Source organism: Panthera pardus, unplaced genomic scaffold (assembly GCF_024362965.1).
Source record: "Panthera pardus isolate Hobbes unplaced genomic scaffold, ASM2436296v1 HiC_scaffold_13, whole genome shotgun sequence".
In the NCBI taxonomy this organism is placed as follows: Eukaryota; Metazoa; Chordata; class Mammalia; order Carnivora; family Felidae; genus Panthera; species Panthera pardus.
This window is the reverse complement of record NW_026526688.1, coordinates 69,736,035-69,749,443: the sequence shown is the minus strand read 5'-3', so window position 1 is coordinate 69,749,443 and position 13,409 is coordinate 69,736,035. Positions and strand designations below refer to the sequence as shown.

Below are 13,409 nucleotides of genomic sequence, written 5' to 3'. Positions count from 1 at the left end.
CATTCACTTACCATGTGCATTTTTAGGTTGCAAAACAGTCTGCCAGCAACCCCTCTGAGTCAGACCTTGAACTAGATAATCAGCTGATAATCTTTAAAAAATTAAAAGATTAAAGGAAAGTAAGCTCAAAACGCTAATCACATGGTACCCTTCAGTTCTTAAAGTATATAACAATGTTTTGAAAGATTATTAAAATAACATTTTCAAAAATTTAAAATCATGACTATCAAGCAAACAGAATAGGACTCTGTAGTCAAAAGTTTATACAGGCAAAATTTTCAAAAGAATGAAACTGCAATCCTTATGCAAATATAAAATGAACATATGTCAAAGATTTTATTTAAACAATTAAATTAATGAGAAAACCAGTAAGATGGTAAAACCATTTCAAAGAGTATTTCAAAAGCCAAGTATCTACAGGCAATGTTAGGATAAGATTGTTGGACTAGATATAAAACTGGTCAATGTCCAACAGGGTAATAAACTGCAAAACCGTTAGGGTTGTCTTTTCCACCAGGCAGAAATTATTTGCATCTCTATGGGATAAAAATCTACAAGTTGACCTCTGCCCTACAACATTGTTAAATAGACAATTCAATACAAAAGCAAGCCCAGCATTGCACTGAAAGAACACTCAAAAATCTCTTCTGGCTATTTCAAAGTGTCAGATAACTTTTCTAAGAAGTCAAATTGTCTTTCATGAATAAAAGTTCTTAATTCTTGATGATACTAGTTTTTAGAGGAGGGTCTTTATCATCTTTATTTGACCCATGTGCAATTTCCATATCTTATTTTCAGACTAGTGCTCTAAATGTGCCCTACCTTGTTCTGCGCTGAGATAAACATTAGAATGTCATAAGACACTGTAGATAAATCTATATCCAGGTTATTTTAGTCATTAGATATAATGTAATGTATACATTGTTAAAAAGCAAAGGTGACTAAAATAAACCTGTGTTCCTGGACCTTTAATATTAAGCATGTCAGAATAAACAGGCTATTATACAGGCTCTGAGATCATAAATATTTTGAACATAAGTCTAAGACATTTTATATTTCAATAAATTCCCTGGGTACCTAATAAACTTAATAAATAAGAATGTTCTTTGGAAAACCTTAACTTTAATTCTAAGACTCACCCCCAGAAAAGAGAAACAAAAACTAACCTCTCACAGTTTGTGACATCTGTTAACTAATTTGCATACCACCTAAAACAATGTTGTATATGCACCAAGAGAAAGCATGATATCACTAGTAACAATACCAAATATATGCATACATAAACACAATCCAATAAAACTCTTAATGGTTCAATTGTTTCTTTCACCATGGGCAACGGTAGCAAACAGTCTTCTATACTTAACTTCTGAAGAAGAGTAATCTATCAAAAGAAAACCCATTTACAAAATAAAAAGCACACATCTTTAATTTCTAATATTTTTATTATAGATTTTTCAGATATGCATTTATTTGCATATTATCAGCTTAAAGAAAATAAATCACACAACAATCAGCTTTTGCATGTCTGCCAAGGTAAATTGTTTTATTTTAAATTTATCAAGTTATAAATAAACCACATAATATGCTTACGTGAACCAAACCACAGCATAATCTGAGTGCATTTGAACGGCTCAGGGTACTCTCATTGTTTCAGTAAGAGAAAAGAGCATTACTTAAAATTAAAAGCCTGGCGCTGCAGCTATCCATTATTCAAAAATAATGCAGCATGAATTATTCACTGATTATAGCACAAAATACATTGTTAAAAAGCAAAGGTGACTAAAATAAACATGTGTTCCCGGACCTTTCATTTAATATTAAGCATGTCAGAATAACTGGAGGGAAATAAGGAAAGCTGGATCCACGTAAGAGTGAACCCGGCTGCCCAAAAGCAGTGTAGCTTGAGACACAAAATTAAAGCTCATTTCTGAGGATATGGGAATTCTCACCATTAATTTCACAAATTTAGATAAAGATGATATATTCCATAAAAAGCATATGAAAATGCAAACATGCCAGCTTGATAAGGCAAGGTATAAGGCAACCTCACAAAGAGTTATTTCAAGTCAATGGCTCAATATAAAACCTGGGTCGCCAAACTTTTGTTAGGCCAATTTTTTTTAGTAATATACTGATTAATGAGGGAAAGGGGGACTTAAAAAGCCCAACTACAACAGGTAAAAGAGGAGACTCAGGAGAGTCAGAGTTTGCTGAGTGTGTAGAATCAGAGGGAGGAACTCAGAGCTGTAGAGGGATAATGGAAGAAAAGAATGGTCTGAAGACCACTTCTCCAAAGGTCAGCCCAGCAAATAAGGATGCTAGAAAACAGTACATGAATGTGAGCCTAGAAAAGTTATAATTAGATAATCAAATGACCCCTCTCTCCTTGGCCTTACCAAGGTAACTACCTCTTGTAGTTACCATGTTGTTTTGACATTTTGCCTCGACACATTTGTATAAATTAGAATATATAGTTATATTTAAAAAAACAGTCTTCATTTTAATGCCTTTAATAGTTCTAATTTATGGTGATATTAAGTTGCCCTTGATTAGGACACAGAAAATGCAATGGTATCTTGCCAAAACACAAAGACCCAACACATGAAAACTATATGTCCATGTCCCTATGCCTAATTAAAATGAAGGTAGAGGGAGTTTGGGGAGAATTATTTGAGCCTGAATAGTATCCAAATTCACTGTTAGTTCTAGTCATTGAGGAGAATTGAAAAGAGTCAGGTTTTAATTTATTTTGTTCATATTTCTCATATTAGAATAAGCCAAACAATATATTTAAATACATTCGATATCTGGTTCTATTGTCAATATCTGAGCAAGATCAATTAAATCAGTCTAAGTATAATTAGAACAAATCTGAAGAAATCCACTATTATTTATAAAATATACAAAAACTATAGTGTATCCACTGTAAAAATGACAAAATTTTTCAAAAGAGCATCCATTAAAAAAGGCATTCTAAAATAATATTTTCAAATAGGTAACTTGTACCTTAAAATTATTTAATTTCTAAGCCACTAGACATAAACTGGACTCAAACTGAGAAAGCAAAACTACCTAATATATAAACCGTCAGATTTGGATGATTTCTATATTGAAAACAAAATAAATTTACTTAAAAAATGGAAAATGTGATTCTTGCTGCTCAGAATCAGAGATGGCTGATCATTTATAGATAAAATAAAATAAAATATATACCGGTGCTTTTGCAAATAACCCACCATTTCTATGTAGAATTATCGCATACCCTGATGTTTTTTGCAGATGGCAGCCTCAGGTTTCCAATGTAGAATCGCCTCTGGGTCATATTGAGGCTGCCCTGTTTTAACAATCAGCAACCAAAGAATATCAAGAGCCATTCCTATCAGTACTCAGTCAGACCAGTCAATATGGCATAAAATATGCCTTGTTAAAGGAGTCCGCACCTCTGGTTTACACTGTTCCGTTAAATGGCATGACAAAGCTAACTGGAATAATAATTGCGGCCACCTGTAACCAGATGTTGAGACTCCTATGATGTGATGAGAAAAATATAAACAAATATTTTTTGAACAGTATGTTTTTTAAAAGGTTTTAAGCCTGCTTATAGAGCTCAGATCCATCATATACACTTGGTCAAATTCATTTCTTTTATGTATTCCTCCACGCTGCCTCATTCCTAAAAGGACTTGAGGTTTGTGTACCTGATTTCAAAACAAAACAAAACAAAACAAAATGCATAAATATATCTAGTATTCTATCCAGAAGATCCTTTCGTTATTCATTCATAGGTAATACTTTGGCCCCATGTGCGTTGATGTAGGTGAGAAGGATTTTGGCTCTCTGTTCTATTACATCAATAAGCTTTTCAATTCCTTGTCTACCTCCTTGACTTTCCCAATAAACTTTATCAAGAAACAGGGACTGAAGGAGTTTCTGCCGCAAGTGCTGGCTCTTCAAAACAGAAACTGCAGATTCGGGAAACCTGAGAAGATAAAATGATATTTCATTCTTAGTAATTGCTTAGAAATATTATGCCTTACCCAATTGCTTTGCCCTTCATTAATCTGGCATAAATCACACTATCAAATGGTACCTGGAGAATGAAAACATTTTTGTCACTGTCAAACTGACATACTTCTCTTAATAATAATATACTAGAAGAATATGTTTCAAGGGAACTGAATTTTCTATGCTGAATTTTCCATTGAGAACTTGACATACTAATGTCTTACTTAAGGTCATTATCTGTAGGCAAAGAGAGGCACAGAATTAAAGAGTTCTGTTAGCTGGGCAAAAATACTTTCCTCCATCTTAAGCTCCATTTCACCCATGGAAACCTCTTCAATCTGTCAAGTAGAATAGTATCCTCATAAGTGTCAATGTGGGGTTTTATGCAAGAAAATGTGAGAAGCAAAATGCTGACAAATGCACGCCTGAATTTAATGTGAAATAATCCAAAATGTAGGTAGTAAAAAAAGAAAGAAATCATTACATAATGCCCAATTAAATGAAGAATTGCTTCTGATTCAGATTATACTTCAGGAATTCTGAGAATCTGGGAGCATGTCACTAAACTGGAATATTAAATTGTTTTCAAATAAATTTAGCAAAACTCAAGTTTTGGAGCCAAGGCATACCACAATGAACCATCCCTGGAAAACCTGAGGCCAATCCGGAAAGGTCCTTGCTGAACTATGTTAAGAGGGGCAATATGTCCTGCTGTTCTTTTAGAAAGTAAAAACAGAGGGTCTAGCACATACATTATTGGAAGAACTTTGTCAAGTTTCTGGTTCAAAATCTTAAGGAATGTTTGAATCCCCCATTGGCCCCATCCAGCTTTCATTCAAATACTGATGAACGCACAATAAAATCATGGGGTTTAACAGTAATTTTCAAGTAAACTTAGTTGCTCCTTAAAAACGAAAACAAGAATATACGCTTGTTTGAGATGTACAAATAGCCCAAAGTTTCAGGCCTCTGAAACACCTTTTCCAAATTTCAATGGAGTGAGCTAGGGGTGGCATTCAAGGGGCATGAGTGCTGCAGAAAGACCAAAGGCCACAATGCTGGACGTGCTTAATGAATCTGAGTAAGAATGGAATTAAATAATGTTGATAAGATGCTCTTAGCTCCCTAGAGACATGTACGATATAATTTAGTGGCCACAGTATTAATTAAGTAAGCATTTTCCTCTATGAAATATTAATAATCCATGATATATAAGTTCTATGACCCTTCAACTAATTTAGCTGTGTCAGAGTGTATGAGATGAAACTGTTAAAATCATGGATGTCGTTAGTGACTAATCCTTTTCATAAAGGAAAATCAAAAAAATTACCTGTCTGTGCGTTATATTGATTAATAGGAATAGTCTATGCATAAATCTGGGCTAGCAAAGTCCTCATTTTTGCTTTGCAAAGTGTGATTTACCTATTCAAAGAAAATTTCACTTTAAACTCATTACTCCTCATATTGCATTTAATGTTAAATCTTCTTTGAAAGCATAAATAAAACAGTATTCACATTAATATGAATGTATAGAATGGATGGACCATATTCTCCAGCACTCCTAATTCCTAAAGAAAATTTAGAGATTTAAGAAGATTCCATGACATCAACTCAGTAAGTGATGCATTTTGTAAATTTTTCTGCATATAAAATTTCCTTAGTTTAACACTTTAAAGAAAGAATCTGCTATATATTCACCTAAAATCCACAAAGAGATGTGAAAACGAGTATTAACAGGGCAAGACATGGCAAAAACTCATGAAATTGGGGCTCATGAAACTCTCATAGGAACAGTATTACCTTTAGTCTTGAAAGTACATAAGATACACATTAGCTGATTCGGAGTGCTAGGAAGAACTAAAGAAATAGGCCTCAGTGTTATTAACAAGAATAAAAATAACAGCATGAACCACACAAGTTACTGCATGAAAATTATTGGACTTGGATTTGGAAAACTGGAGTTCTACCCTCAGTTTTAGACTCATCCATGTGCTCTCTAGAAGTCACTTAGCTTCACACAGCTGGCTCAGTCTTTCACCAATGCACCCCCTTATTTTCAAGTCTCAAACATACCCCAGTGTCCCAGACACTCTGATTTCTGACTAAGGTAGGAAGACCAAGAAGAGTGGCTATGAGCTGGGGCCTGAAATTCAGCCTCAGTGGCTGCAGCCAAGGTTGAATAGCCCAGACTCTATAGGAGGGTTCCCGTAAGTTTCCTTTATTTCCAAAGAGATAAGCTTAAGATACTTTTCCCCATAGTCTATGTCTACTGGAAAGATTTCTAAATGTTCCAAAACCTTTCTACCTGAATTAAATGGCCACTGTCCTTTAATACTGTGTCCTAGTCAGCAGATTAGCTCTAATTTCCTACTGCATCCAGAAGTCTCTTGAGTTTATTGTGCCTTTGGACATCCCGCCGTGTCAATATCTGCATGCCTGTTAGTTTCCCTGCCCCATGGCCTGATAATGGAGCTTCTGCCACATGCTCATCCATGCTCTGTCAATTCCTATTACAGAGGTCCCTGCATGCTTCCACCCTTACCCACATGGATTTCCACTGAGGGCCAAGCAACACGATAGATGTGAAATGTAGCAAGAGTTTTCTAGGTTGCATGGGTTGGTGATAGTGACGCCATGACTGTGATCTTGTTCGTTTTGGCTTAGGTCTGTTTCCCATTACGGGACCTCCATTCCCAGATTCCAGATGTACAATGCCATTCAAGGGTTAAATCGGGATTAAATAGGTTAAATAGGATTTAAGTTTTCTCAAAACCGTACTACTTATATAACAGAAATGTGATGTCCTGCAGATGTTACTATAGCATAAAACTTACTCTTTGATGCCTTCTAACAATTTGAAGTTTAAGTTATCTTCGCTTCTGTCAAAGAAACCCTTGTTGTCTATAAAGACCAAATGCCTTGGGTCATGCTTTCGCTGGATAACGTGTGCTAGAGCCACAGAATCTTGGTTGTCACACTTTGGCCTCAGTCCATTCTGTACACAGGCATCTTCCTTTCGAGGTCTGAATCCACAGCAATTTATATCTAAGCGATTATAAATCTGAAAATGGAAAACGAAAACAATATCCAAGATGCTGAGCAAAAACAAAACTTGGAAAAGCTAGATTTCCAAAGAATTAGTGTTTTCTAAATAGCTGCCTTGCCAGAATCTAATAAGGTCAGGCTCACTTAATTAAAGGCAACTGTCAGAATAAGTCCAGGGTTCATATCCTTCTGACTCAGCCATGGTTAAAAGCATTTCCAGCTTCTAACAGTTCCAAAGTCAGATCATCCAAGTTAGACATCTCCACCCTTAGTATTAAAAATTCCCACTGACATCATATGTAGACACATGGCCAGAAGAATCTCTGACTGTATTCATGACAAAAGATGGAAACCACTGCACTTTCACATAGCTAAAGGCTGTATCTTGTTTTCTTCCTTGGGTTGGGTTATAGAAAACCTGAATTATCTCAGTGGCTCTAAAAGTTTACTGCATCCCCTAGTTTCTCTGGACTTTAGTATTATACTATCTAACCTGAAATAACACAGAACAAATCTTTGGAAAAGATGTGACATTCAATAATGATAACAAAAAAACACTACCTGCGTGGACCCCACAGTTAGATTCTAAATAACTGAGCAGAATGAACAAAGCTATTGGGCCCAGTGGGGTTTATTACAGGGATAGGGATTCTACCCTACAGAAGAGGTAAACAGATTAATTAGAAAGGGAAAATTGTGTTATTTTCATTTCTTTGGGGCAGGAAAGAAATAATATTTATTAATCAGGGTAAATTAAAGCCTCAGCTTAGGGGCACCTGGGTGGCTCAATCAGTTAAGCGTCTGACTCTTGATCTTGGCTCAGGTCTTGATCTCACAGGTCGTGAGTTTGAGCCCCACACTGGGCTCTGCACTGGGAGTGAAGTCTACTTCTGAGTAGAGGCTCAAAAAGCCTCAGTTTAGGAATTAGATAAGTTTCAAGTCAAATCTCTGTTCTCACACTTAGCTATGCAATCTTGTATAGATTCCTTTACGTCACTGACTCTCAACTTAATTACCTGTATGATGGGAATGATACTATTGTACTATACCTTTTACAGTCAGTAAGAAGATTAATTAAAATATGTATACACCCTCCAGCCCTGACGCAGGCACCCAGAAGATATTCAAAAAAAACCTGAAAACAGTTATAATTGTTGAGACACACACACACACACACACACACACACACACACACACTATATGACGTGATTTACCTCAAAACAAGCTTCGAAGACAAAAGGCAATTTCTCCACGCTAATGAAGAAAAACTGAGCCTCAGAGAGGTTAAATAATCTGCTCTTGGTAGAATATACGTAAGTAGCAAAGACTGACACACAACTATATTTGTCTCCAAAATTCCATGATTTACCCCCTAACACATCATGGTGAACAGTTTAAGGCTAGTCGAACAAAGTACATATGCTCATGATTCAAAAAACAGCTGGACTGAACGCTGTCACTTTTATTTCTTTGGCAGTCATTCCCATCCTTTCTCTTCCCTTGTGTTTTTGCAGATCCTGTGGGGCTAGCCACTCGAGGAGGCCAATTGCTCAGGAAGGAATGCTGAGAGAGTAGTGCTAAAATTTAGCCTACTTTGAAATGGTCCCCACTCATTCACTCATTCATCCAACAAATGTTTATTGAACATCTTCTACCACCTGTCAGTGGGCTGGGCACCAAGGAAAAGAGTTGCCCATGGTCAGTACCTCCCCACCACCACTACTCCCAAAGGGAAATGAAGTGGTCATTTAATTTTGTCTCACTACCACGGCAAACTTTAAGAACTGGATGAATGACCTTCCTCTGTTTTCCGCACATAAGTGGACTTTGTACCAAATAGCAATATTTTGAGAAACAAGGAGTATAAAAGAGGTCAGCCTAAGCCAATTTTCTATGACATTTGCATAAAACCAGTCACATGGGGCAGGGGTGGTCAGTGAGCCAAGAGGCATGTGGATAGCTCAGGGGGGTATACTGCTGATCCACAAGCAACCTACAGATAAAGGGAGGCCTCTGTCAGGATTGGCTCCAGGCAGCTGATCCATGGGGCTATAAGTCTCAGCAATGATTTCTCCAAAAGGTCACAGAGGCCGACTACAGAGAACAGTAAGTTCCCACTTCTGGTTAAAGTGTATTTGCCTGACATGAGGACAGGGGTTCCCCAAAGGTGAGCAAGAGTGCCCCAAGCAAATCACTATAGGTTAGATGAAAAAAGCATAGATCAGAAACTATTAGAAAAATTTATTGTGCCCTTTCTCTTCACACAGTCTGATTAATTTTGTGTAGTAACTTGACTGCCTTTGAATATAAGAGAAACCAAGTGACATAAAGAGATTGTATCTGATTGGCAATTATTTAAGCTAAGATCAGGGAATCAGGGGGGACATGAAAAATAGGCTTTCTAGAAGCTGCTTCTCATCCAATCTCCCCTTTTTTTGCTACATTAACTATTAATTCTCCAAAACTCTCTATACCATTGTCCCCTCATCATCATATGTTTATATGCGGTCATAATGGCATACACGGGGAAAAACATAATACATGGAAAAAATAAATCCTATTTACTTTTGACTACAACATCAAGGTCTGTTATGTTGGATAAATGGTTTAGAACTTAAGTTATAAGGACCAATCTATCAAACTCTTCACAAATGGTGTCCTGAACCCTGAGCTCTCTTCGTTTTTGATTTCACACCAGTGAAGAAAGGACTAAGACCTATAGCTACATTTCTGTCATTTCTACAACAAAGCCATGAGTATCAAATATATTAGTGTTAAATGATAAGCACTTTAGAGTTTAGACCCCAACTTTCGGTACTTCTATAAATATTATACTTTTCTATTTTTAAACTACAAGGAAGCATTAAAAGTTAGAGGTGGAAAAGACCAAGTTAGGTCATTTTTTTATTGCCTTCCCAGCATGAGATTGTTTCCTACAGTGTATTTTTAAAGTGCTTTATCTGATCTAATTTTGAATCACTCAACAGTCTGTGATGATTTCACTGCTTCCCCGACAGACTGTTGTGCCATTCAAGTCTAACAGACCTTATTATTAAAAACGGGTGTGTGTGTTCAACTCAACTCCTCTTCCATAAGATGTTTACCCCTCCTTTTATTCAGATTTACACTTGAAGTTGGTGGGTACAGTAACACGTGTTGAGTGTGTGTATGTGTGTATGTGTTTGTGTGTACACCTACAGATACAGACCCAGTCTGTAAGGCCTAAATAATCTGGGTTTTACTTTGTCTTTCTTATCCTCTAACTATAGTAAATTATGTCTTTGTATTATTGCCCTTGTCTAGCAAGGGCTTACGTAGCTCTTAAATCTTGTTCCCTAGCTCTTCTCAGAATTTTGCTTATAGTCTTCCTTTTGAATTCACATTCAATATACCCAAAATAATTTGACCACAAAACCATCATCCACTCCCTTAAATTCAGTGCCATGTGCCTGGCATTTAATTTAGTTATATATTGAATATATATCTGCTTACTGCCAAGAGAGTGTACCTATTTTTAAAGCCTAATAAAGCATATCCTAGATAGCTACGAATCCATAATATGGTGCTAATATACTTCTTAGTGCACACATTAAAACAATCATTTCACTTAACTATCGCATAATTAAGCACTGTAGTTCACATGAACATGTCTGCATCCTTAGATAATTATCTTACAAAGAAGGCTCACTGGGGGTAAATTGTATCAGGTAAGCGACTATGAGTATTGATCATCATCTCTGCAACTTGTTCAAATTCACAACCTCTCACCCTTTAAACAAGGAAAATCTTTTACAAAATTGAACTTCTGAATCGGAAGATTACTGCCAACCATCATTTTCCATAAAATTACTCTGTCCTCTTTTAGGAAAATATATCTTTTCAATGTTTACCTAACTAAAATTATACTCAGAAAAATCCAGGTGCTCCAGCCAAATTTTTTTTTTGGTTGGTCGTGGCAATATTTTTAGATATACTGCCTTCTCCTAAAGTTTCTTTTTTTAATTCCATTTTCCTTTTGGTGGTGTTACTTTTGCCTGCATGAAAACATCTCCTGAGTGACTCAGTTATGTTTACAGAGCCTAAACAAGGATGCCTGCACTGCACTGACTAGCTCTCCAGAGCCCCTTAGGAATCTACAGAAATCCAATGACTTTCCACCCTTTGCACACCACCCATTCTAGCTGTGCCTTCAAAATGTGGGTCTATCAAAGCAATTGAGGTACTTTCTTCACATTTTCTTTTTCCTCAAAATAATGGGATTAAATGACTAATTTCAGGCAATGCCTGAACAAAAGCAAGAAAAAAATATTCTAAAAGTGCTCCTCATATTAATGAAAAACATAACAGCAGTCATTTACTGAGTATTTACTCTGTGCCAGGAACTGTGTGCGGAATGCTTTACACGTGTTGCTTCATTTAATCCTCAGAGCAACCTGAAGATATGGGCGCTACCCACAGTCTCATCTGATAAGCAAAGACAGAGAGGCACAAGGAGGCTGGTTGACTGACCCAAGGTCCCTGTGCTCATAAATGACAGAACTCAGGATTCTAACCCAGATGTCTATGATCTCAAAGTCCATGCTCTTTCCCATCCTGGTTGTATCTCTCAGGTGTAGCCAAGGTGGCAGGCACTGCAAAAAAGCCAAGTGCCTTTGTATAGAATAGTAAATGTTACTGCATTCAGCAAATGCTGGTTATAAGCTTTCAGCAGAAGTACGAAGAACTGCAGTGTAGGAGTTTAGGTAAAAATGCATGAAGGAGAAGATATTACAGTTGTGTTTTGAGAGACAGGAAGTCTTAGCTAAAAAAAAAATAAGCAAAGGCGTGAAAGTAGGAAATCAAAAGACACCTTTAGAAAAACTGAGAGTACATTAGACCAGCGCTTCTCAGACTGTCTGTAGTGAAAGACCAAGCGGTTTTGATTTTTCTTTCCCTCAGTCCCACAATTCATGTGGGTTGTCGTTTGTTAAATAATAATAATAGGGGCACCTGGGTGGCTCAGTTGGTTAAGCACATCTGATTCTGGGTTTGGGCTTAGGTCGTGATCTCATGGTTGGTGGGATTGAGCTCTGAGCCCCACATCAGGACCTCGCTGACAGCATGAAGCCGGCCTGGGATTCTCTCTCTCTCCTTCTCTCTCTCTGCCCCTCCCCTGCTTGCGCTTGTGCTCTCACTCTCTCTCAAAATAAATAAATAAACTTAAAAATAATAATTTATTACTAGAGAAAATTTTAGTTTATTTATTTTGAGAGAGAGTGAGCGTGAGTGGGGTAGGGGCAGAGAGAGATGGAGAAACAGAGAGAGAGAGGAGAGAGAGAGAGAGAGAGAGAGAGAGAGAGAGAGAGAGTGAGAGAATCCCAAGCAGGCTCCATGCTCATGGCACAGGGCTGGATGGGCCTCAATCCCACGCAAGATCATGTCCTGAGCTAAAGCCAAGAGTCAGATGCTTAACCGACTGTGCCACCCAGGCACCCTCAGAGAAATAAAATTTTTAAAAGTACAAAATACCAGCCAAATAGTTTGTGAGAACAAACAGATGAAATTACTTTACCAAACTGCTACTAAAGTTTCTAAGTGTTGACTTGCAATTTTTGTACTTGTCACAGACTAGTCAATCAGCAGGGTCCTTGAATCACACTTTGAGTGGCACAGTGCAAGACTACACTGTCGCTAAGGTGAAGGTGAAGGCAGGTAGCAGAGGAAAAGCTGAGGGAGAGGACTGTACCTATAAGGGAAGCCAAAAAATCTGACGTGTCTTCACGTTTCACTATCATTTTCTCATGTAGAGCTGGAAGAAAAGGCAAGGGAAGATGAAGAACATGAAGATGTTCTTCCTAATCTAGATGAGAAATTCCTCTGATCCAGCTATTTTCCTCACTCAACTTTTTTAGTTAAATTACATAACCCTGTAAATTTTTTCCACCTCAGTTTTCGCATACCTCTTAAAGGGTCTCAGTGAGCATACGTGTGTATGTATGTGTGTTTCTGATTGGGAAGTCAATATCACCATCTCTTTTCAAGCTGTTTGCTTTTTTAACCACTTAAAAACAGAACCTTTATAAAGAAAACTGCATTTTTAGAGAAAGAGTTTAAGTAATACAATAAGACATGGAATAGATGGAATTTCACAATTTACCATAGTAACTCATCCAAGGCCTGGCACCTAGTAGGCACTGGATAAATGTCTATTATGAAAGGAACTATTGAAAGTTGGCATTCACTTTGTTTTTATTTTTGGGTTTTTTGTTTTGTTTTGTTTTGTTTTTAATTTTTTTTTTCAACGTTTTTTTATTTATTTTTGGGACAGAGAGAGACAGAGCATGAACGGGGGAGGGGCAGAGAGAGGGAGACACAGAATC

General features: G+C 37.0%; 1 protein-coding gene across 1 annotated transcript in view; it reads right to left on the bottom strand.

Moving 5' to 3' along the window:
- Positions 1-1,423: 1,423 nt before the first annotated feature.
- Positions 1,424-13,409, bottom strand: part of GASK1B (golgi associated kinase 1B) — a 48,283-nt gene continuing 36,297 nt past the window's right edge. The window contains exons 4-5 of the mRNA XM_019441148.2: positions 6,840-7,066; positions 1,424-3,979 (exon numbers count right to left, since the gene is read on the bottom strand). Coding sequence (XP_019296693.1) covers positions 3,772-3,979; positions 6,840-7,066 — 435 coding nt within the window. The 3' untranslated portion in view covers positions 1,424-3,771. The remainder of the gene's footprint in view (positions 3,980-6,839; positions 7,067-13,409) is intronic.